The following is a 23,477-nucleotide window of genomic DNA, read 5'->3' on the forward strand; positions in this document are numbered from 1 at the left end:
TACAATATAACTCAGAGCTGTACAACAATACAATACAATCCAGAGATGTAGAACAATACAATAGAACCCAGAGCTGTATAACAATACAATAGAACCCAGAGCTGTAGAACAATACAATATAACTCAGAGATGTAGAACAATACAATAGAACCCAGAGCTATAGAACAATACAATAGAACCCAGAGCTGTATAACAATACAATATAACTCAGAGCTGTAGAACAATACAATAGAACTCAGAGCTGTAGAACAATACAATAGAACTCAGAGATGTAGAACAATACAATAGAATCCAGAGATGTAGAACAATACAATAGAACTCAGAGATGTAGAACAATACAATATAACTCAGAGATGTAGAACAATACAATAGAACTCAGAGATGTAGAACAATACAATAGAACTCAGAGGTGTAGAACAATACAATATAACTCAGAGCCGTAGAACAATACAATAGAACTCAGAGATGTAGAACAATACAATATAACTCAGAGCCGTAGAACAATACAATATAACTCAGAGCCGTAGAACAATATAATAGAACTCAGAGCTATAGAACAATACAATAGAACTCAGAGCTATAGAACAATACAATAGAACTCAGAGTTGTAGAACAATACAATAGAACTTAGAGCTGTAGAACAATACAATAGAACTCAGAGCTATAGAACAATACAATAGAACTCAGAGATGTAGAACAATACAATATAACTCAGTGCTGTAGAACAATACAATAGAACTCAGAGCTGTAGAACAATACAATATAACTCAGAGCTGTATAACAATACAATAGAACTCAGAGATGTAGAACAATACAATATAACTCAGAGCTGTAGAACAATACAATATAACTCAGAGCTGTAGAACAATACAATATAACTCAGAGCTATAGAACAATACAATATAACTCAGAGCTATAGAACAATACAATATAACTCAGAGCTATAGAACAATACAATAGAACTCAGATCTGTAGAACAATGGAGCTAAGATATATCACCAGATCTGTAGAACAATGGAGTTAAGATGTATCACCAGATCTGTAGAACAATGGAGTTAAGATATATCACCAGATATGTAGAACAATGGAACAATGGAGTTAAGATGTATCACCAGATCTGTAGAACAATGGAGTTAAGATATATCACCAGATCTGTAGAACAATGGAGTTAAGATGTATCACCAGATCTGTAGAACAATGGAGTTAAGATGTATCACCAGATCTGTAGAACAATGGAGTTAAGATGTATCACCAGATCTGTAGAACAATGGAGTTAAGATGTATCACCAGATCTGTAGAACAATGGAGTTAAGATGTATCACCAGATCTGTAGAACAATGGAGTTAAGATATATCACCAGATCTGTAGAACAATGGAGTTAAGATGTATCACCAGATCTGTAGAACAATGGAGTTAAGATGTATCACCAGATCTGTAGAACAATGGAGTTAAGATGTATCACCAGATCTGTAGAACAATGGAGTTAAGATATATCACCAGATCTGTAGAACAATGGAGTTAAGATGTATCACCAGATCTGTAGAACAATGGAGTTAAGATGTATCACCAGATCTGAGTGCACTTCACCTTTTTGCCATCCCAGTTCTGTTTCTGTTCGTCTTTGTCCATATCTGATTCTGTGTCTTCTGGCCCTGGTACATGAAGCAGAAGCACTGGAGAGGAAAAGAAAGGACGAGAGGGAGAAAGAGAGAGAAAATGAGAGGGAGTTCAATTCATCTAATTGTCACCTATCTAGAATTTTAAAAAGCAAAAAAAATATATTGAAATACCCTTATTTTCATCTTGCCATAACAGTGAAAGGAAAATTAAATCAATACATGAAGGAATTTGATATTATTTTTCAAACAAGTTTCTCAATAAAAGGAATATGCGTCAGACAGCCATTAGTATGTCACATTGAGAATCACTTGGATATTCATATTCATCCTATGAGTAATGTCTACAGCCTTTAAAGACCAGGGCTGAAGTATTTTATCATGTACACCAGAGTATTCAATAGTACAATAAACGGTAGCCGGCAAAGCCATGAAGAAATATTTAATCATCAATACATCGTATATCACCTTCCTCATAATGACCAAGTTAATTAAATTTGCACTGGATTAAAAAAATCATTATTAAACCTACAAACTGGAAACAGAGCACTGGGGCATTGTAGGGCCAATAGTTTTTGTTAACCCCCTGACCAGAAAGAAGACCCAAATCTAATGATGAACTAATGGTAATGTTACACTGAACAAAACTGCAAAGGTAACATGTACAGTGTTGGTCCAATCTTTCATGAGCTGAAATAAAAGATCCCAGAAATGCTCCATACGCACAGAAAGCTTATTTCTCAAAAATGTGGTGCACAAATTTGTTTACATCCCTGTTAGTGAGCATTGCTCCTTTGCCTAGATAATCCATCATCCTGACAGATGTGGCTTTAGGCATATCAATGAGCTGATTAAACAGCATGATCATTACACAGGTGCATCTTGTTCTGGGGACAATAAAAGGCCACTAAAAAATGTGCAGTTTTGTCACAAAATGCCACAGATGTCTCAAGTTTTGAAGGAGTGTGCAATTGGCATGCTGACTGCAGGAATGTCCACCAGAGCTGTTGCCTGAGAATTGAATGTTCATTTCTTAGAGAGTTTGGCAGTACGTCCAACAGGCCTCACATCCGCAGACCTCAAGTATGGCATTGTGTGGGCAAGCGGTTTGCTGATGTCAACATTGTGAACAGAGCGCCCCATGGTGGTGGTGGGTTCATGGTATGGGCAGGCATAAACTGCAGACAACGAACACAATTGCATTTTAATGATGGCGATTTGAATGCACAGAGATACCGTGACGAGATCCTGAGGCCCATTGTCGTGCCAATCATCCACCGCCATCACCTCATGTTTCAGCATGATAATTCACGGCCCCATGTCGCAAGGATCTGTACACAATTCCTGGAAGCTAAAAAAGTCCCAGATCTTCCATGGCCTGCATACTCACCAGACATGTCACTGATTGAGTATGTTTGGGATGCCCTTGATCGACATGTTCCAGTTCCCGCTAATATCCAGCAACTTCGCACAGCCATTGAAGAGGAGTGGGACAACATTCCACAGGCCACAATCAACAGCCTGATCAATTCTATGTGAAGGAGATGTCACACTGCATAAGGCAAATGGTGGTCACACCAGATACCAACTGGTTTTCTGATCCAAGCACCTACTTTTTTTTTTAAAGGTATCTGTGACCAACGGATGCATATTTGTATTCCCAGTCATGTGAAATCCATAGATTAGGGCCTAATTTATTTATTTGAATTGACTGATTTCCTTCCCCGAACTCAGTAATATATTTGAAATTGTTGCATGTTGCGTTTTATATTTTTGTTCAGTTTATAAAACTCATATAAAGTATATCAAGTTCAAATCCGACGCACCTCGTTTAAGCTGCAAGTCTTGTGAGCCTCCTGCAAAAATATCCTGCGGGTTCAAAGTGCTCTGATGCAATGCAGAGTCCGAGTTTGTCCTATAGCACAGGGAAAGAGACATACACCACCTAGTTTGTCCTATAGCACAGGGAAAGAGACATACACCACCTAGTCTGTCCTATAGCACAGGGAAAGAGACATATATCACCTAGTTTGTCCTATAGCACAGGGAAAGAGACATACACCACCTAGTTTGTCCTATAGCACAGGGAAAGAGACATACACCTACCTATAGTCATGTCCCTATAGCACAGGGAAAGAGACATACACCACCTAGTCTGTCCTATAGCACAGGGAAAGAGACATCCTACCTAGTCATAGCACAGGGAAAGAGACATATATCACCTAGTTTGTCCTATAGCACAGGGAAAGAGACATACACCACCTAGTCTGTCCTATAGCACAGGGAAAGAGACATACACCACCTAGTTTGTCCTATAGCACAGGGAAAGAGACTTACACCACCTAGTTTGTCCTATAGCACAGGGAAAGAGACATACACCACCTAGTCTGTCCTATAGCACAGGGAAAGAGACATACACCACCTAGTCTGTCCTATAGCACAGGGAAAGATACATACACCACCTAGTTTGTCCTATAGCACAGGGAAAGAGACATACACCACCTAGTTTGTCCTATAGCACAGGGAAAGAGACTTACACCACTTAGGGGTGACTAAATGTATCAGTTGTGAAAAGTCAAGGGACATTTCACAAAGAAATCGAAACAGTATCACATGCCACAACATAGTTGGATTATCTTACCTCCTCCAGCTGGTGTCGGGTGGGGGTGACAGATACACCGAGCCATACGGACAGCTATCAATGTGAGACCCCTGGTTAAGGGCAATACAAATCTGTAGCATCGCACAACTGAAGTCAACGATGTAAAACACCATGGCGCCATAGAGTACAGTCTATGCTATTGAAGTACATTGGTTAAAGATGTTACAAAGTGAAACTTGCTTCAATAAATAGGTACTTACCATATAATTACTATATTATTAGTGTAATTACCATATTACCATGTCATTCATAATCAAATTTACGTTGCATAAGAGACTGTAAAATTAAGTGTAATAAAAATACAATCACGTAAATCGACAGTAAAGGATATTTGGCGTCCATGTTTGTCGAGGGGCCTTCCGTGTGGGGATGTGATGCGGTTTCTGTCCCGGTAAACTCTGTCAACCAATCCATGATGCCGTGTTGTCCTGCTGGTGTCACCTGAACCTTGAAAGGGAGTCTGCAGACCCCAACAAAACAAACCAGTCACAAGCTACATAGATACAATTGAAGTCAGAAGTTTACATACACTTAGGTTGGAGTCATTAAAACTCGTTTTTCAAACACTCCACAAATTTCTTGTTAACAAACTATAGTTTTGGCAAGTCGGTTAGGACATCTACTTTGTGATTACACAAGTCATTTTTCCAATAATGATTTACAGACAGAATATTTCACTTATAATTAATTCACTGTATCACAATTCCAGTGGGTCAGAAGTTTACATACACTAAGTTGACTGTGCCTTTAGACAACTTGAAAAATTCCAGAAAATGATGTCATGGCTTTAGAAGCTTCTGATAGGCTAATTGACATCATTTAAGTCAATTGGAGGTGTACCTGTGGATGTATTTCAAGGCCTACCTTCAAACTCAGTGCCTCTTTGCTTGACATCATGGGAAAATCCAAAAAAAAGACCCCAGAAAAAGAATTGTAGACCTCCACAAGTCTGGTTCATCCTTGGCAGCAATTTCCAAACGCCTGAAGGTACCATGTTCTGTACAAACAATAGTACGCAAGTATAAACACCATGGGACCACGCAGCCGTCAAACCGCTGAGGAAGGAGACACATTCTGTCTCCTAGAGACGAATGTACTTTGATGCAAAAAGTGAAAATCAATCCCAGAACAACAGCAAAGGACCTTGTGAAGATGCTGGAGGAAACAGGTACAAAAGTATCTATATCCAATGTAAAACAAGTCCTACATGAATATAACCTGAAAGGCCGTTCAGCAAGGAAGAAGCCACTGCTCCAAAACCGCCCTTAAAAAAGCCAGACTACGGTTTGCAATTGCGCATGGGGACAAAGATTGTACTTTTTGGAGAAATGTCCTCTGTTTTGATGAAACAAAAATATAACTGTTTGGTCATAATGACCATCGTTATGTTTGGAGGAAAAAGGGGGAGGCTTGCAAGCCGAAGAACACCATCCCAACCGTGCACAAAGGTGGCAGCATCATGTTGTGGGGGTGCTTTGCTGCAGGAGGGACTGGTGCACGTCGCAAAATATATGGCACCACGAGGGAGGAAAATTATGTGGATATATTGAAGCAACATCTCAAGACATCAGTCAGGAAGTTTCAGCTTGGTTTTATTTATTTTTAAATGTTTTACCTTTATTTAACTAGGCAAGCCTAGGAACAATGGGTTAACTGCCTTGTTCAGGGGCAGAATGACAGATTTGTACCTTATCAGCTCGGGGATTCAAACTTGTAACCTTTCGGTTACTAGTCCAACGCTCTAACCACTAGGCTGGGTCTTCCAAATGGACAATGCCTCAAGCATACTTCCAAAGTTGTGGCAAAATGGCTTAAGGACAACAAAGTCAAGGTATTGGAGTGGCCATCACAAAGCCCTGACCTCAATCCTATAGAAAATTTGTGGGCAGAACTGAAACAGCATGTGCGAGCAAGGAGGCCTACAAACCTGACTCCAGCTCTGTCAGAAGAAATGGGCTGAAATTCACCCCAATTTATTGTGGGAAGCTTGTTACCCGAAATGTTTGATCCAAGTTAAACAATTTAAAGGCAATGCTACCAAATATGAATTCAGTGTATGTAAACTTCTGAAACACTGGGAATGTGATGAAAGAAATAAAAGCTGAAATAAATCATTCACTCTACTATTATTCTGACATTTCACATTCTTAAAATAAGGTGGTGATCCTAACTGACCTAAGAAAGGGGATTTTTACTAGGATTAAATGTCAGGAATTGTGAAAAACTGAGTTTAAATGTATTTGGCTAAGGTGTATATAAACTTCAACTTTAAATGATGCCAAATATATGTCAACAAAAGAGTAAACGTGTTCAATTTAGGGTAAGACCACAAATATTTCAAATCAGAGTCCGACAAACACACTTACCTGAAAAGGCATGTCAATGGTGCCATTTCCAATCTGATTGACATTTGGCAATGATCCGCCATAATACTGCCCACGGTTTTGTCCCAACTGTAAATACTGGGTCTTCTGTAACTGAATAAAGAGAGTGAAGAAACAAAAGAATAAGCAAACATGGAGTCAGATAATGTTAGGTAGGAAATATTCAAAAGGCAATAGTACAAATAAATCAAAAACAAAATGGAGGGGCTTCCGGTTGAGCATGTGGATGGAGAAGAGGCTTGTGGATGAGGCTCTTACGCATGAGTTAATTTTGGCTAATTTTTACTTTGCATTCCACTTTCTTACATAGCAGATTTGATTGATGAGTTCGTAAGTTACCTTTTTGATTCAAATGTCACATGATCTTAGGAGCAGAAGACCTGTAACTAACGTTTCAACCGCGATGGCAAACGTGAATGGTACTGGCGCAGACTCCAGTCCAACCGTTACGCAGTCTCATGCGGTCACACTCCCCACAGATCTTCACAACTTCTGTATGGTTCTGATCTCGGAAATTACAGCTACCATTGCCACTCAGCTCAAAACTGTCATCGATGCTGCTCTGGCCACCTTCTCCACCGCCCTGGATGGTGTCCAAGCCACTGTGGATGAACAAGGCCACCAACTTAACGGCTTTGAACATGACCTGTGTGATGGCAGTAACCGCATAGTGAGAGAATGAGAAAATGGTTGCCCGTCTGAGCTCCAAAAAACAAAAACTGATTAACAAGACCGATGACCTGGAATCCCATTCTCATCGTTGCAATCTTCGGGTTGTTGGTATACCAGAGAAACTTGGTGGGAACTCAGTTAAGTTCATGTCAGACTCCTTCGCGGAGGTGCTGGGTCCGGCCATCGTTCCATCTACCCCGAAGCTGGACAGAGCCCACCGCATTGTCCCTTCCCCAGCGGGCGGAGACGACAACTCTAAGCCTAGAGTGTTTATCATCTGTTTTCATTATTACTGTGACACGGAGCGCAACCTCAAGAGGCAGGGTAGAGAGAGACCAGCTACATTTCTGCGGATGCAAGGTGTTCATCTTTCCTGACCTCAGCTCGAGTGTCACCAAGAAGAGAGCTAAATTCCTTGAAGTGTTCTCATATTGAACCATTTCATGTGTCTGAAGCAACAAACTCTGCCTTCCCGGAAAGCAAATTAAGTGCACTATAGGCCTAGCCCTGGCCAATCGGATGGGTCAAATTACCGTGTCTACAGTAAAGCAGCAGGCTTAAAAAAAAGTCCACAGCATTGTTGATACTGTGATATTTAAAAACATTTCAAATCATGACCAGAGAGAGAATGTCAAAGAATACAGCAAAGAGCTGCTGTTTTTATGAGTGAGTTCATGTTTAAGTTCTTACTCAGCACTGTCAACACTTTTTATTCAACACTTAGAGGCTATTAAAATGTGCATTCTTCAAACTTCCACTCACGCTACAACCAACACTGCAGCTGTAATGAATGAGTAGGAAAGTGTATTGATAGGCTTGCATTATTATTAGCAGATTGGGTCTTTTTTAATATCGAGAAATATTTCACTTTCTTTGTTCATAGGAGTAACAACATGAATTTGTGCATTATGCAGGAATAATGCTGTACTACTCGAGTTTCACCATCAGGTGGAAGACGGTGTCCCTTTTTGGTCAGTGTCAACAGAGGAAAGGGAGAGCGGAGGGACGTTGAGAGGCGAACCCCTGTCTCCTCCTGCTCTCTCCCTCTGCTGAGCAACCTGGTCTCCGAGCATTTTGTATTATTCTGTATGTAAATCTGCAACATTATTTCAGATATGTTATGTATTAATTTCGTATGGTATGTTCCGTGGTATGTATCGTATGGTATGTTCCGTGGTATGTATCGTATGGTATGTTCCGTGGTATGTATTGTATTATGGTATGTTCCGTGGTATGTGTCGTATGGTATGTTCCGTGGTATGTATCGTATGGTATGTTCCGTGGTATGTATCGTATGGTATGTTCCGTGGTATGTATCGTATGGTATGTTCCGTGGTATGTATTGTATTATGGTATGTTCCGTGGTATGTGTCGTATGGTATGTTCCGTGGTATGTATCGTATGGTATGTTCCGTGGTATGTATTGTATTATGGTATGTTCCGTGGTATGTGTCGTATGGTATGTTCCGTGGTATGTATCGTATGGTATGTTCCGTGGTATGTATCGTATGGTATGTTCCGTGGTATGTATTGTATTATGGTATGTTCCGTGGTATGTATCGTATGGTATGTTCCGTGGTATGTGTCGTATGGTATGTTCCGTGGTATGTGTCGTATGGTATGTTCCGTGGTATGTATCGTATGGTATGTTCCGTGGTATGTATCGTATGGTATGTTCCGTGGTATGTATCGTATGGTATGTTCCGTGGTATGTATTGTATTATGGTATGTTCCGTGGTATGTATCGTATGGTATGTTCCGTGGTATGTGTCGTATGGTATGTTCCGATTTGCAAAATGTACAATGTTACGAATTTTCTAAATGGACAATATATTACAAATTTGCAAAACATATGATATATTACAAATTCTAGCTAGATGTCTAATGTTCGCTCGCTCGGTAACGTTTACTAGGGGTTAGGGTTTAAGGTTCGAGTTAAGTTTAGGAGTTAGGTTAAAGGGTTAAGGTTTGGGTTAGGGGAAGAGTTAGCTAAAAGGGTTAAGGTTATGCTATGAGACCAGGTTGCACTAAGACTGACCATCAGATGCAGGCCCCATCAGCCCAGTAAAATATTTAAATGTATGCTCGCTCAGCTGTGCCTCACAAGTAATACAACAACTGATCTATTACGAGTGTGATCATATAGCCTACCTCAAATTTTGAAATATATATTTTTTTTAAATGGTCAGAACCACAATGCAATGGCACGACAATTCAAGCAAAGCCAATATGCGGTGATAATGTATTTGGCATATAGCCTACTGCACAAACCTCATTGCTACAGTACTGTTTTTAAAAGGTTAATGTTGCATAGGCTTACATTTTTTAAGTAATGTAAAAATAAAACAAATCTGAGCCGTAGATCTCGCCTTGCATTTTGACTCAGGAAGTGATCTTCACTCAGAAAGGGTTGGTCTCCACTGAACGAGCCTATTCCAAGCCCTCAGAGTTTCCTGCGCCAGTGAGCTCGGGACAGACAGCTGATTTTTATAATGCTTCCACTGGATATATGGGATCATCAGATCATGATATTTTGCTCTTTCACATCGAGTTTTGGAAAGATTTTTCAAATCCAGAGGAACTGTCATTTGATGTAAAATTTAAATATTAAAATTTAAAGAATACTTTGTTGTGTGAGGTGAAGAAAAACTGACTGAGAAGCTCAGCTTATTGGTGGTGTACGTGGTGTGTTAAGACAATCAGAAATCAGACATTGCAAAATGGGCAAGGGGTCTTTGGCAATTCTTTGGGCCTTCCTCTGACACCGCGTGGTATAGGAGTTGTCGTGCCCTCTTAACAACTGTCTTAGTTTGTTTGGACCATGATAGTTTGTTGGTGATGTGGACACCAAGAAACTTGAAGCTCTCAACCTGCTCCACTGCAGCCCCTTCGATTAGAATGGGGGCGTGCTCGGTCTTCCTTTTCCTGTAGAATCGTCTCCATTGTCTTGATCACGTTGAGGGAGAGGATGTTGTCCTGGCACCACACGGCCAGGTCTCTGACCTCCTCCCTATAGACTGTCTCATTGTCACGGTATCTGTGTGCATTCAAATTGCCATCGATAAAATGCAATTGTGTTCGAGGACAGTAGCTTATGCCTTCCCATACCATAACCGCACCACCATGGGGCATTCTGTTCACAAGATGTTGACATCGGCAAACTGCTCTCCCACACGATGCCATACACTTGGTCTGCAGTTGAAGCTTGTTGGACGTACTGCCAAATTCTCTAAAACTATGTTTTTCTGATAGAGAAATTGCTTTTAATTCTATGGCCACAGCTCTGGTGGACATTAGTGCAGTCAGCATGCCAATTTCACAATCCCTCAAAACTTGAAACATCTGTGGCATTGTGTTGTGTGACAAAATTTCACATTTTAGAGTAGCCTATTGGCACCTGTGTAATGATCATGCTGTTTAATCAGCTTCTTAAAAAGCCACATGTCAGGTGGCTGGATTAACTTGGGAAATGCTCAATAAGAGGGATGTAAACAAATTTGTGCACCAAATTTGAGAGAAATAAGCTTTTAGTGCATATGGAACATTTCTGGGATCTTTTATTTCAGCTCATGAAACATGGGAACAACACTTTACATATTGCGTTTACATTTTTGTTCAGTATATCACACCAAAGAAAGCATCCAAGCGAGCGAAACAGCACCCATCTATATGTAGACCATATACAGTGGGGAGAACAAGTATTTGATACACTGCCGATTTTACGACTTACAAAGCATGTAGAGGTCTGTATTTTTTTTAATCATAGGTACACTTCAACTGTGAGAGACGGAATCTAAAACAAAAATCCAGAAAATCACATTGTATGATTTTTAAAGTAATTAATTTGCATTTTATTGCATGACATAAGTATTTGATACATCAGAAAAGCATAACTTAATATTTGGTACAGAAACCTTTGTTTGCAATTACAGAGATCATATGTTTCCTGTAGTTCTTGACCAGGTTTGCACACACTGCAGCAGGGATTTTGGCCCACTCCTCCATACAGACCTTCTCCAGATCCTTCAGGTTTCGGGGCTGTCGCTGGGCAATAAGGACTTTTAGCTCCCTCCAAAGATTTTCTATTGGGTTCAGGTCTGGGAGACTGGCTAGGCCACTCCAGGACCTTGAGATGCTTCTTACGGAGCCACTCCTTAGTTGCCCTGGCTGTGTGTTTCGGGTCGTTGTCATGCTGGAAGACCCAGCCACGGCCCATCTTCAATGCTCTTACTGAGGGAAGGAGGTTGTTGGCCAAGATCTCGTGATACATGGCCCCATCCATCCTCCCCTCAATACGGTGCAGTCGTCCTGTCCCCTTTGCAGAAAAGCATCCCCAAAGAATGATGTTTTCACCTCCATGCTTCATGGTTGGGATGGTGTTCTTGGGGTTGTACTCATCCTTCTTCCTCCAAACACAGCGAGTAGAGTTTAGACCAAAAAGCTCTATTTTTTTCTCATCAGACCACATGACCATCTCCCATTCCTCCTCTGGATCATCCAGATGGTCATTGGCAAACTTCAGATGGGACTGGACATGCGCTGGCTTGAGCAGGGGGAACTTGCGTGCGCTGCAGGATTTTAATCCATGACGGCGTAGTGTGTTACTAATGGTTTTCTTTGAGACTGTGGTCCCAGCTCTCTTCAGGTCATTGACTAGGTCCTGCCGTGTAGTTCTGGGCGGATCCCTCACCTTCCTCATGATCATTGATGCCCCACGAGGTGAGATTTTTCATGGAGCCCCAGACCGAGGGTGATTGACCGTCATCTTGAACTTCTTCCAATTTCTAATAATTGCGCCAACAGTTGTTGCCTTCTCACCAAGCTGCTTGCCTATTGTCCTGTAGCCAATCCCAACCTTGTGCAGGTCTATACTTTTACCCCTGATGTCCTTACACAGCTCTCTGGTCTTGGCCATTGTGGAGAGGTTGGACTCTGTTTGATTGAGTGTGTGGACAGGTGTCTTTTATACAGGTAACGAGTTCAAACAGGTGCCGTTAATACAGGTAATGAGTGGAGAACAGGAGGGCTTCTTAAAGAAAAACTAACAAGTCTGTGAGAGCCAGAATTCTTACTGGTTTGTAGGTGATCAAATACTTATGTCATGCAATAAAATGCAAATTAATTATTTAAAAATCATACAATGTGATTTTTGTTTTAGATTCCGTCTCTCACAGTAGAAGTGTAGTGTATGATAAAAATTACAGACCTCTACATGCTTTGTAAGTAAGAAAACCTGCAAAATCAGCAGTGTATCAAATATTTGTTCTCCACACTGTATCTGATGCTGTCTTGACAGAAATAGTATGACATGCCAGTCTCTTTTTGTCCAGACAGCATCAGATACATGGTGTACACCAGTGATCACTTTCGCGGTCAAAAAACAAGTTGAGATCTACCGCTCAGATTTTTTCAAAACATGACTTAAAATGTTTTAACATTGAAGTCAGTGAAATAGTTTCTGACTTGGAATTCCGAGTTGGATGACCGTTTAAAAATATTTTTCCCAGTCGGATCTAATTTTTTCATGAGTTCCCAGTTGTCTTAGAACACACTGAAGTCGGAAGTCGTACATTTCTGAGTTCCCAGTTGTTTTTAACATGGCATTAGTCTCAGCAGCCGGAGAGAGCAGCAGAGGGTCCTTCCTTTCCTCCGGTGGAACTGACTAGAGAGAGGTGACACAGTTTTCCACCTGATTGCAAATCTCGAGTTGCACCACATCTGCCTCATGTAGAAATGTATGTTGTTCCTATGAACAGAGAAAGTGAAATATTCTTCAATATTAAAATAGTGGGTGTACGAGCTGCTAATAATAATTCAAACGCAGGGCTATCGATACACTAGGCTACTCATTCATTGCAGTTGCAGCGTGAGTGAAAGTAGGGAGAAGTGCATTTTATGTTTTCTAGTAGTGTTGAATAAAAACAGTGTTGACAGTGATGAATGAAAAATTCAACAAGAAATCATTCCTAAGAACAGAAGCTCATTGCTGTATTCTCTGACAGACTCTCTGTGGTCATGGTTTTAAAAGTGATTAAATCTTATGTAGGCTGGTATCGAACTTCGCTGTGGCCGGGGATGTGGAAGCACAGTAGGCACTGTGATTTGAGCTATCTGATTGACCATCTCAGTAGCTGCACTAATTTAGCCTAAGAGTTCCCTTCCGTCGAGTACACAGAGTTTGTCCCTTCAGATAAATGAAATGATTCATTATGGGAACACTTTGCTTACCCGGTGCGCTGGGCTTCTGAATCAAGTGCACATACCGCCAACAGCGGAACACAAAAACAAAAAAGCGCAAGCCTTTATCACAGCCTTTTTTGATGGCTTTTGTACATAAATACTTGGTGATTGACTAGGAATGCTTTGGTCTCCACATACTAAGACAGAGGGGTACTGTGTTGCTCACACTGATGCTTTAACTGAGATTGATGTATCTTTCTGTCGGGCCGCATCTCGGTAAAACAAATGATCCATATTTCAATATTTTATTTGGAGGGACAAGGAGGTAAGGTAGGGCGGGCCCTGGTGAGAGGGCGGAGTTAGCCATTTGAGAGAGTGGTGAATGTGCTGCTAAAAACGCAACTCCGGGAGCCAAATCTTTGATCAACGTTGGAAGGAATATTTACATGTTGACCCATAATTTATTTTCTTTATTGTGTACAAAATACTTTATATGTAGATTTTTTGTGTACAAAAATATATATTTCAAATTAGAAAAAATGATATTGGTCTGGACCTCGGTGTCCTCATATGTACTGTAGTCACGGCCATGCTTTTGAGTGGATTATGATAGAGACATGAGGTTTGGACCATTGGTTTTCTTAATAGGATTATCTATAGAATTAACATTATTTTACCCATTGGTCAAAATCAGAGTTTCTAAACCCAGAGGCACAACATCGCAAGACTTCTGGAAACACTTGCGAAGCAGAACAGGCCGGGGTTTGGAGTTTGAGACGTCAATGAGAGAAATGAACAATTCTTACTTAGTTCCAAAATGTTCTCGAAATCTAATGGCACAACCTAGATTCGAGCCAATGTATTAAGTCGTTGATCTTGTTATTACTCAAACCATGTGACAAACTGGCACGTTTTAAAGTGTCAAAATCAACTTTATATATAGAGTGCCTTTGATTTGACGGCCTGTACATGCGCTGTTCAGTGCGAGACGGCCATTAGACCCGATGACATGTCTCTGCGCATGAGCGTAGCTTGCCAAAGTTGCAATGACAATGCTTACAAGCATGGAATTTCTATTGGAGAAGCAGTTTCTGCTCATTTCATATTGTACCATATTTGCTAGAATGTTATCCAGCTAACTAGCTAGCTTATCTGTTGCATGTACGTGCTAACGTTTCACTACCCAGGCTACGTGGTGGAATGCGAATGGGTCTCAACCAATGAAAATGTGTGGTGGGCAGGCCCAGCCCAGGTCGACCCCGCCCATAGCCAATCCTGCTCCATTCCATAAGAGAAGCCCCTGACTGCAGTGTGCAGTTCGGGGCAGGGATCAATGTGGGTGGAGTCAAACGCGTTTAACCGAACCCTTTCAGGCTCCTTCAAGGTCATCCAAGTTGAGGTAAACGTTGCGGTATTAACGTCAACGAAAGCCAAACTTAATCGAACCTAACCTACATAAAAATATAAACCATGGAAGTGAGTGAGACTGTCATTATGCATAATGTACTTTGTAATATTCATGTTGTACCAGTGCAGTGGTATGTGTTTATATGACCAACTACCGCACCGATGTTAGCATACTGTTAATTTGCACGTGAGCTAGCTAATTGCTCACAATGAGGGAATGTTATTTGGACAAATTTGCCTACTTGAGCAGTAAGCCTAAGTTTATATGTACAGTTATGTAATCGATTTGATTGTTGATTTTCTGTGTTTCTTCAATGTATGCCTTGATGTGTTTGGCTGGCTCTAAATGTGCGAGCGAGCCTACACAGCCTACCCATAGTATATACAATAATGAAATCACCAGGTTCCAATATACATGGCAAGTCAAGAAAAGTCATTGTAACTTGTCCACACTGCAAACTGAAGTTAAATAAGAAAAAGTTAAACACATTTACGAAGAAAGCATACACATTGCTTTGAAACAGTGTCCAATGACAGATTTTTGGCATGTGAGTATATTGATGTGCGAAATGGTGTGTTTGCAGTCGAAAATAAATTTTCTGGTCCAGCAAAATTCATACATGTTGTGAAAAATACTAATTCAGTTCCAACTGTGTTCAAAAAAAGTATTAACTATTATCATTATTGTTGTAGTTGGGACCCCCATCCGATTGGCCAATTTTCTTTTTCAAAGGAAAACATGCAGCAAATTAAGCGATGGTGGTGCCTAGTTCTCCTGCAGAATTTTCCCATGCCGTCAGTATTGAACATTAAAAAACGTTGTAGACAGACTGTCCTGAATATATTTTCATATTGAATGCGTCATTCACTTACTAAGGTCTGAAGAAGAGAGGTTGAATGATTGAAAAAGGAGGTGAAAACAAAACACATTACATGTAGGTGTCATATGAGTGGTATAGTCTTTACACCCCCTTTTCTCATATGACGAGTGGTATAGTATTAACCCCGCCCCTCTCCAATATATTTCAGGATGATGTAGAAGATGCTACATCAGCATCCACCTCATTCTTGTACACACATCCTTAGAGGTTCCCTTACATTACTTAATGACCACAATATGTTTTCTTTCTAGACGATACTGAAAACAAAATGCACAGCAAACTGGGAGCTGTGAACTAGGTATGTAGTCTGTGTGTAATGCTGAAGGCTTGATGCATGGCAAGATATAATAGTTGTGATGACTTGTTGAGTAGTTATAGATATCACTGAAAACCCCTTTAATAATTGTGGCTTTTGTTTGCATGGTGGTATTGTGAAATTGGGGTGTAATTTGACTTGATGACCCAATGAGGCACTACTCTTAATATTTATTGTTCCCTTTTCTTCAAGGAAAAGAGACACCCTAGAGGCAGCAAGGTGGTGTGAACTCCAAACATTTAAAGGCACCGTTTCCCTCCCTAGTGTAATTGGGATGGACGGGGAAGACTGCATTACAACCCTTAAAGAACTATGGTTGTATGATGGCCTGGATGAAGAGGAACATATTATCCTCTAGGAACCCTTCATGTTCCAGTTACAGAGAGATAAGATGTTCTATGTAGAGGCAGTTGACAACAAGAAAATGACTGTCTTTTCCTCTTGAGGAGCAGGAGTGAAGCCATTTGAGGAGTGTTCAAACCTTGTTTTTGTCTGCTGTGTTAATTGTTTAAAATTGTTAATTGTGTTATGTTGTTTAGTAAAGATGAAGTAGAAGTCACCCCGAGTTTCTGATCTCTGTACATTCAGCATGTCTATAAGGTATAGTGTCTCCATTCTCATTAGGAAAGTAAATAGTATTATAAATCAGGAAAGGTAGTAACTGTGTATATATGCTCAATGAAATAATATAATGAAAGTTATAACATTTATCAACACAATTTTAACAGTACATGACAAATCTGTTCACTGCAACAATATCAGTAGCTAGTCTCAAATATAGCATGAAGCAAAAAGTGTTACAACACATCTGCTGGTAATTCCTATAATATTTATTACGATCTTAAAATGAAATACGTTTGTATTCAACGCGTGACGTGCGCAAACGTGTGTGTTTGTATTTAGTGTGACTGTCAAACCTCAGACAAAAACAAAGATGGGCGGGGTCAAACGTTTGGCTCCGCCCACATTAAGACCCGCCCCGAACTGCACACTGCAGTCGGGATGCTTGTTCCATAAACCAAGGAGTACTTCAGTCAGTGCGCTATGCCAATGTCGCTAGCTCTACACGCCTATGTGATAATAAGGATGACAGAAAGAACCCTGTGGGTTTCTATTTTTAATTTCATGGTCGCACATTGAGATTAGTGGTTGCAAGTACGAATCACAATGTGTAATTTTCAAGCTTGTATCGTGTGAAAAATGTAACAATGGTCGCAAATGTGTAACTTGACATTTGAATATATTCAATAAGATTTGGAAGCATAATTTATTGTAATTATTACAAGTCAATTTACGACTATAAATATTCTAAAGTGCATCAAAAATACACTTGCAGATGTTATCTGCTCGGGGGTTCTGTCACGTTACCAAGAGACTCGTAAACTTGTAGGTTTTGTACATTTTGTAAAAAGATATTCGCAATCAGCCAAAACCACAGCCGCCTATTGCAGCAACTATTGGCTGGATTGTTCTGTCAATTACATCTCAGGAAGTAGTTTGAATATAAATCATTCCTACAAAGTAACGTTAATGTTACTTGGCCTGAAGTACTAGATTAAATAATCGTTTGTGTACATCGATTTTTGTGTGTCTAAAGGCATGACAGTAGCTTGTTTATCATGTGAAATATAAAATGGTAAATTTCAGACGAACTCCATTGACAGCAGCTAAATTAACTTTAGCAAGCTGGCTTTTGATGTTCATCCTAGTTTTACTATCAACTGGCTAACGGTAGCTTTAGCAGGCAGCTTTAGATGCGAGGGGAAAACAAATATATTTGCTAGTTAACCATCTGATAAAGTTTATGCCATAAACTACGTTAGCCAAATTAGAACTGCTGGGGGAAAAACTCCCACAATCGTCACTACCTAAATGTTAGGTTTCTAGAAAATAAAAACGATATTTGCTAGCTATATTTTAGACTTGTTACTGACTTTTGAACACTGTCAAACTACTGTTACACTGCCTGTTGATTAATTGGGGACTGAAAGTTGGCAAGATATTCCCCTTCTGTAAACCGGCTATTGTTTTTGTATAATTTGGCTGTATAGGCTTGTACACATTTACTTGAGTGTTTTTAATTAGCACAGTTTGCCAAACTGAGTGACTAGGATTATTGTTATTCGTGTTTTCGTTATTGCATTTCAGGTGGAGGGAGTAAGATCACTACAAAGCAGAACTGCAAGACAACCAAAGGACCCTAGAGGTATTAGTCAATGCTTATGAAGTGGATATTGTATGTGAATTGCCCATTCATATCATTGACACTTACAAAAAAAATTGTCCAGTGGCAATTTTATGAACTGTTCAGTCTTATGGCTTGGGGTAGAAGCCTTTTAGTCCTAGACTTGGCACTCTGGTACTGCTTGCCTTGTGGTGGAAGAGAAAAGTCTATAACTTGGGTGACTGGAGTCTGACAATTTTATGGGTTTTCCTGACTATTATATAGGTCCTGGATGGCAGGAAGCTTGGCCTCAGTGATGTACTGGGCCGTTCGCACTACCCTCTGTAGCGCCAAGTGTTGACACTAAGTAACTTGAGGTAGAACAAATGGGTGGGTTATCTTTCACAGGGGAATGTGAAAGGGGTGGTGCTTCAATGGTGGGGTAACACACTGAAGAAACAGCACCGCTCTTGCTAGCCAAACAAATCGAATGGCGGTTTAGCCCAGAGGTTGCTAGCTAAAACACCAGTGATACCGTTAGCCCACCAACTAGCCAAGACACTTAGAGTTTAGCTAGCTAACTCTGAGCGGTGGAAACCAACGGAGAGCTAGAGATCCCTGGTAGAAGAAGAAGAAAGAAAGAGAAACTGTGAAACTGCTATTAGCGGGATGTGAAAGCAGTGGATCTAGCTAGGTAACAATGCCAATTGTGTGTAGGCCAGGCAACAGGTGTACTGTAGCTAGCCGACGAAAAAAAGCACTGCTTACAAGCTGCAGAATTCCTGAAAATTAGCCACTGAATGCTCTGTGCTGGGGTGTTAATCCCCACTAAAAGAAACAGTGAAATTGAGAGCTAGTTTTCTGAAGAGAGCTGCTTGACAGGCAAGTAAACCAATAGACTTGTGAAGAGGCTAAGAATGAGGAAACCAGAGCGGTGCAGGGTGTTATATAGACATGTGGAGCATACATCCACAAAGCTCTTATTGGCCAAACTATGACTGCAAAAAAGGGTGTGTCCAGTAGTGAAATGTCAAACCCAGTTGACTGAAAGAACTGACATTCACTTGTCTATTTGTCCTATTCTTCAGGCTTGTCTGGGATAGGTATGTAGTAGGCACACCTGTGATGTCTTATATACACAGGGGGTGAAAGTAAGGTGGCATGGTCCAGTACGCAAAGATTGTGTGGGTACGCCGTACCGGTAAAACATGAGCCTATCACAATTAATACAACATGCCCTAACATTTGCGAATTGACTGGAAACCGGATGGTTTATGAGCCAAATTGCATTGTGGTTTGAGGAGAACACTTACATTTTGTCAAGGTAGAGATGAGTGGCTGAGACACTTGGGAATAAGGCGGAGATGAGTGGCTGAGACACTTGTGAATAAGGCGGAGATGAGTGGCTGAGACACTTGTGAATAAGGCGGAGATGAGTGGCTGAGACAGAGGCACATGTGGACAACAGTGGATGCATCAATTCAGTCTATAAGTGTAAGCCTAATGACAATCGCAGAATGTCATTACAATGCATGTAGATGTTTTGTAACAGATGTCTCTTTCCAGTCATCAAATTGCAGATGCATAGTGCACCGTTGGTTTGGATGCTGAAATTATTTTGTGAGTGGACAAATGTGTACGGATAGCTTACAGGAGCACCTTTGTTAAGTGAATGTTTGACAATCAGATGAAAACATCATGACTGTTTGTGTTCATGCCACATTAAAAAGGAACAGGGGGCATGTCCATATTGCTAGGGGAAGCTAAGCTGTCCCTGAAGTAAATTGAATTATATAGCCTAATTAGTTTACTCCTGTCTATACAGAAATACATAACCATTAAAAATAGGCTACTACACAAGAAAGGATGATTTAGCCACAGAGAAGCAATTGCTTCTTTAAAAAAAATTTGGGCATAGCCTAGTCGGAAGGGCCCACAATTTGGGCAGCATGCGCTGCAAGCAAGAGAGGCCCAGCCAGGCATATCGCAACATTTTACAAATAAAATTATATGGATTAAACTACATTGTTTGTTTTTTTTAAAGAACATGAGTAGACAAAACTACAAAACTTTATTGCGTTTGGGGATCAACCCCCTCCCCCCTACATTTGGCCATTGAAAAGCCTTCACAGTTGCATCCCTCCTCAGGGAACTAACTGTCTGCTGATGGCTGACAACAGGGTGGCAGGTTTTTACACGTGCTGCTCTAGAGTTCCATGGCCCAGCAGACTCACCTAGGGATAGGAGGAAGGACACGTTAGTTTGTCTGGGATACTTTTAGAGGGAGGAGAGAGTATGAATTGGAGTGAGTAGTCATTCCAACCAGTGACCGTGGATAATATGCTATATGTCATCACACAGACAGCCATAGTGAAGGAGGTTTACATAGTGCTTAAAGTATATTACCACCAGCAGGGCTTACTTCTCTACTCTGGAGAGATTGCAGGTTGTTGGCCAGAAGGCTTTGGTGGTCCTTGGAATATTCTCTCTGTAGCACCTGTAGAGAAATGGATAGAGGAACAGAATGCAATTGAATGAGAGAGCAAGAGCGTTAACATTGTTAAATATTGAGGAATATAGAAAGGGTGCCTTCCAATCAGACAAATGGATGCATGAAACACAGCAACTCAATAGGTTTTCCAATGAAGGAGTGTGTTCGGGGAGAGGCTTGTGTTATCCGTCAGAAAAGTAGCAAAGACTATCCTTCATTCAACTAATTAAAAATATAGAACAGCATTTTTCCTGACCAAACAGCTGTGTTGGACATGCGTTTAATGCATTTTGTTTTGAAGGCAGCCTCACTGTGGTTGAAGTGGTATCATGTCTATAACTTCACTCTCCCTACAGGGTTAATACACATTTTAGGTAGAATTTCATGAATTTCAGGCTAATTGATCATTAGAAAACACTATTGCAATTATGTTAGCACAGCTGAAAACTGTTGTCCTGATTGAAGAAACAATAAAACTAGCCTTCTTTAGACTAGTTGAGTATCTGGAGCTTCAGAATTTGTGGGTTCGATTACAGGCTCAAAATGGCCAGGAACAAAGACCTTTCTTCTGAAACTCATCAGTCTATTCTTGATCTGAGAAATGAAGGCTAATCCATGCGAGAAATTGCCAAGAAACTGAAGATCTCAAACAATGCTGTGTACTACTCCCTTCACAGAACAGTGCAAACTGTCTCTAACCAGAATAGAAAGAGTGGGAGGCCCCAGTGCACAACTGAGCAAGAGGACAAGTACATCAGTGTCTAGTTTGAGAAACAGACGCCTCACAAGTTCTCAACTGGCAGCTTCATTAAATAGTACCCACAAAACCAGTCTCAACGTCAACAGTGAAGACACGACTCAAGGATGCTGGCCATCTCTGTCCAGTGTCTGTTCTTTTGCCCATCTTAATATTTTATTTTTATTGGCCAGTCAGATATGGCTTTTTCTTTGCAAATCTGCCTAGAAGGTCAGCATCCCAGAGTTGCCTCTTCACTGCTGACTTTGAGATTGGTGTTTTGTGGGTACTATTTAATGAAGCTGCCTTTGACAGCTTTGCACACTCTTGGCATTCTCTCAACCAGCTTCACCTGGAATGTTTTTCCAGCAGTCTTGAAGGAGTTCCCACGTATGCTGAGCACTTGTTGGCTGCTTTTCCTTCACTCTGCGGTCCAACTCATCCCAAACCATCTCAATTGGGTTGAGGTCAGGTGATTGTGGAGGCCAGGTCCTCTGATGCAGCACTCCATCACTCTCAGTCTTGGTCAATTAGCCCTTACACAGCCTGGAGGCGTGTTGAGTCATTGTCCTGTTGAGAAACAAATGATAGGGAGACTAAGTGAAAACCAGACATGATGGCGTATTGCTGCAGAAGGCTGTGGTAGCCATGCTGGTTAAGTGTGCCTTGAATTCTAAATAAATCTGTCTCACCAGCAAAGCACCATCACACTTCTTCCATGCTTCACAGTGGGAACCACACATGCAGAGCTCATGAAATTCACCTACTCTGTCTCACAAAGACATGGCGGTTGAAACCAAAAATCTCATTTGTACTCATCAGACAAAAGGACAGATTTCCACCGGTCTAATGTCCATTGCTCCGGTTTCTTGGAAGCAGGTCTTTATTGGTGTCTTAGTAGTGGTTTATTTGCTACAATTTGACCATGAAGGCCTGATTCACGCAGTCTCCTATGAACAGTTGATGTTGAGATGTGTCTGTTACTTGAATTCTGAAGCATTTATTTATGCTTCAGTTTCTGAGGCTGGTAAATCTAACTTATCCTCTCCAGCAGAGGTAACTCTGGGTCTTCCTTTCCTGTGGCGGTCCTCATGAGAGCCAGCTTCATCATAGCGCTTGATGGTTTTTGTGACTGCACTTCAAAAAATGTTCAAAGTTCTTACATTTCAGCATTGACAATGTCATGTCTTAAAGCAATGATGGACTGTAATTTCTATTTGCTTATTTGAGCTGTTCTGGCCTTTGAATGGACTTGGTTTTTTACCAAATAGGGCTATCTTCTGTATACCACCCCATCACAACACAACTAATTGGCTCAAACACATTAAGAAAAGAAATTCCACAAATTAACTTTAAGGCACACCTGTTAATTGAAATGCATTACAGGTCACTACCTCATGAAGCTGGTTGAGAGCATGCCTAGAGTGTGCAAAGCTGTCACCAAGGCAAAGGGTGGATACTTTGAAGAATCATTTCAAATATATTTTGATTTGTTTAACACTTTGTGACTACATGATTCCATATGTGTTATTTCATAGTTTGTCTTCACTATTATTCTACAATGTAGAAAATTGTCAAAATAAAGAAAAACCTGGGAATGAGTAGGTGTCCAAACTTTTGACTGGTCCTGTATAACATTTAACCAAATACATTTTATGCCTTTTGAAATAATTCACTCAGTAAATATATCAGATTAAATAGCTTTGGTAGGATACAAATATTTTTATTCAGCTGAGCAAGCCTACATGTTTTATTCAGGAAATGTACCTTTTCTAGTTTAGCTATTAGCAGTTATTAATGTAGTGGTTACTTTGCAGGCTGACTAGCGAGTTGCAATGTCCCATACATTGGATGTCCAAATCAACTGGAAGGATCTACAAAACAAGTTGAAGCCACAATCCGATACATCTATAAAATGTAATTCACAAGATTCGAGTCACTAATACAATTAAAGTGAATCGTTTGTTT

The 23,477-nt window shown here is 40.5% G+C and overlaps 1 protein-coding gene across 1 annotated transcript in view; it reads right to left on the reverse strand.

Moving 5' to 3' along the window:
• LOC135558524 (CREB-regulated transcription coactivator 1-like) overlaps positions 1–23,477 on the reverse strand; it is a 65,536-nt gene that overhangs the window by 28,290 nt on the left and 13,769 nt on the right. Inside the window, exons 2-6 of the mRNA XM_064992385.1 lie at positions 6,645–6,755; positions 4,610–4,738; positions 4,258–4,319; positions 3,443–3,531; positions 1,588–1,673 (exon numbers count right to left, since the gene is read on the reverse strand). Of these exons, the coding sequence (XP_064848457.1) occupies positions 1,588–1,673; positions 3,443–3,531; positions 4,258–4,319; positions 4,610–4,738; positions 6,645–6,755 (477 nt within the window). The remainder of the gene's footprint in view (positions 1–1,587; positions 1,674–3,442; positions 3,532–4,257; positions 4,320–4,609; positions 4,739–6,644; positions 6,756–23,477) is intronic.

This window comes from Oncorhynchus masou, chromosome 17 (assembly GCF_036934945.1).
Source record: "Oncorhynchus masou masou isolate Uvic2021 chromosome 17, UVic_Omas_1.1, whole genome shotgun sequence".
Classification (NCBI taxonomy): Eukaryota; Metazoa; Chordata; class Actinopteri; order Salmoniformes; family Salmonidae; genus Oncorhynchus; species Oncorhynchus masou.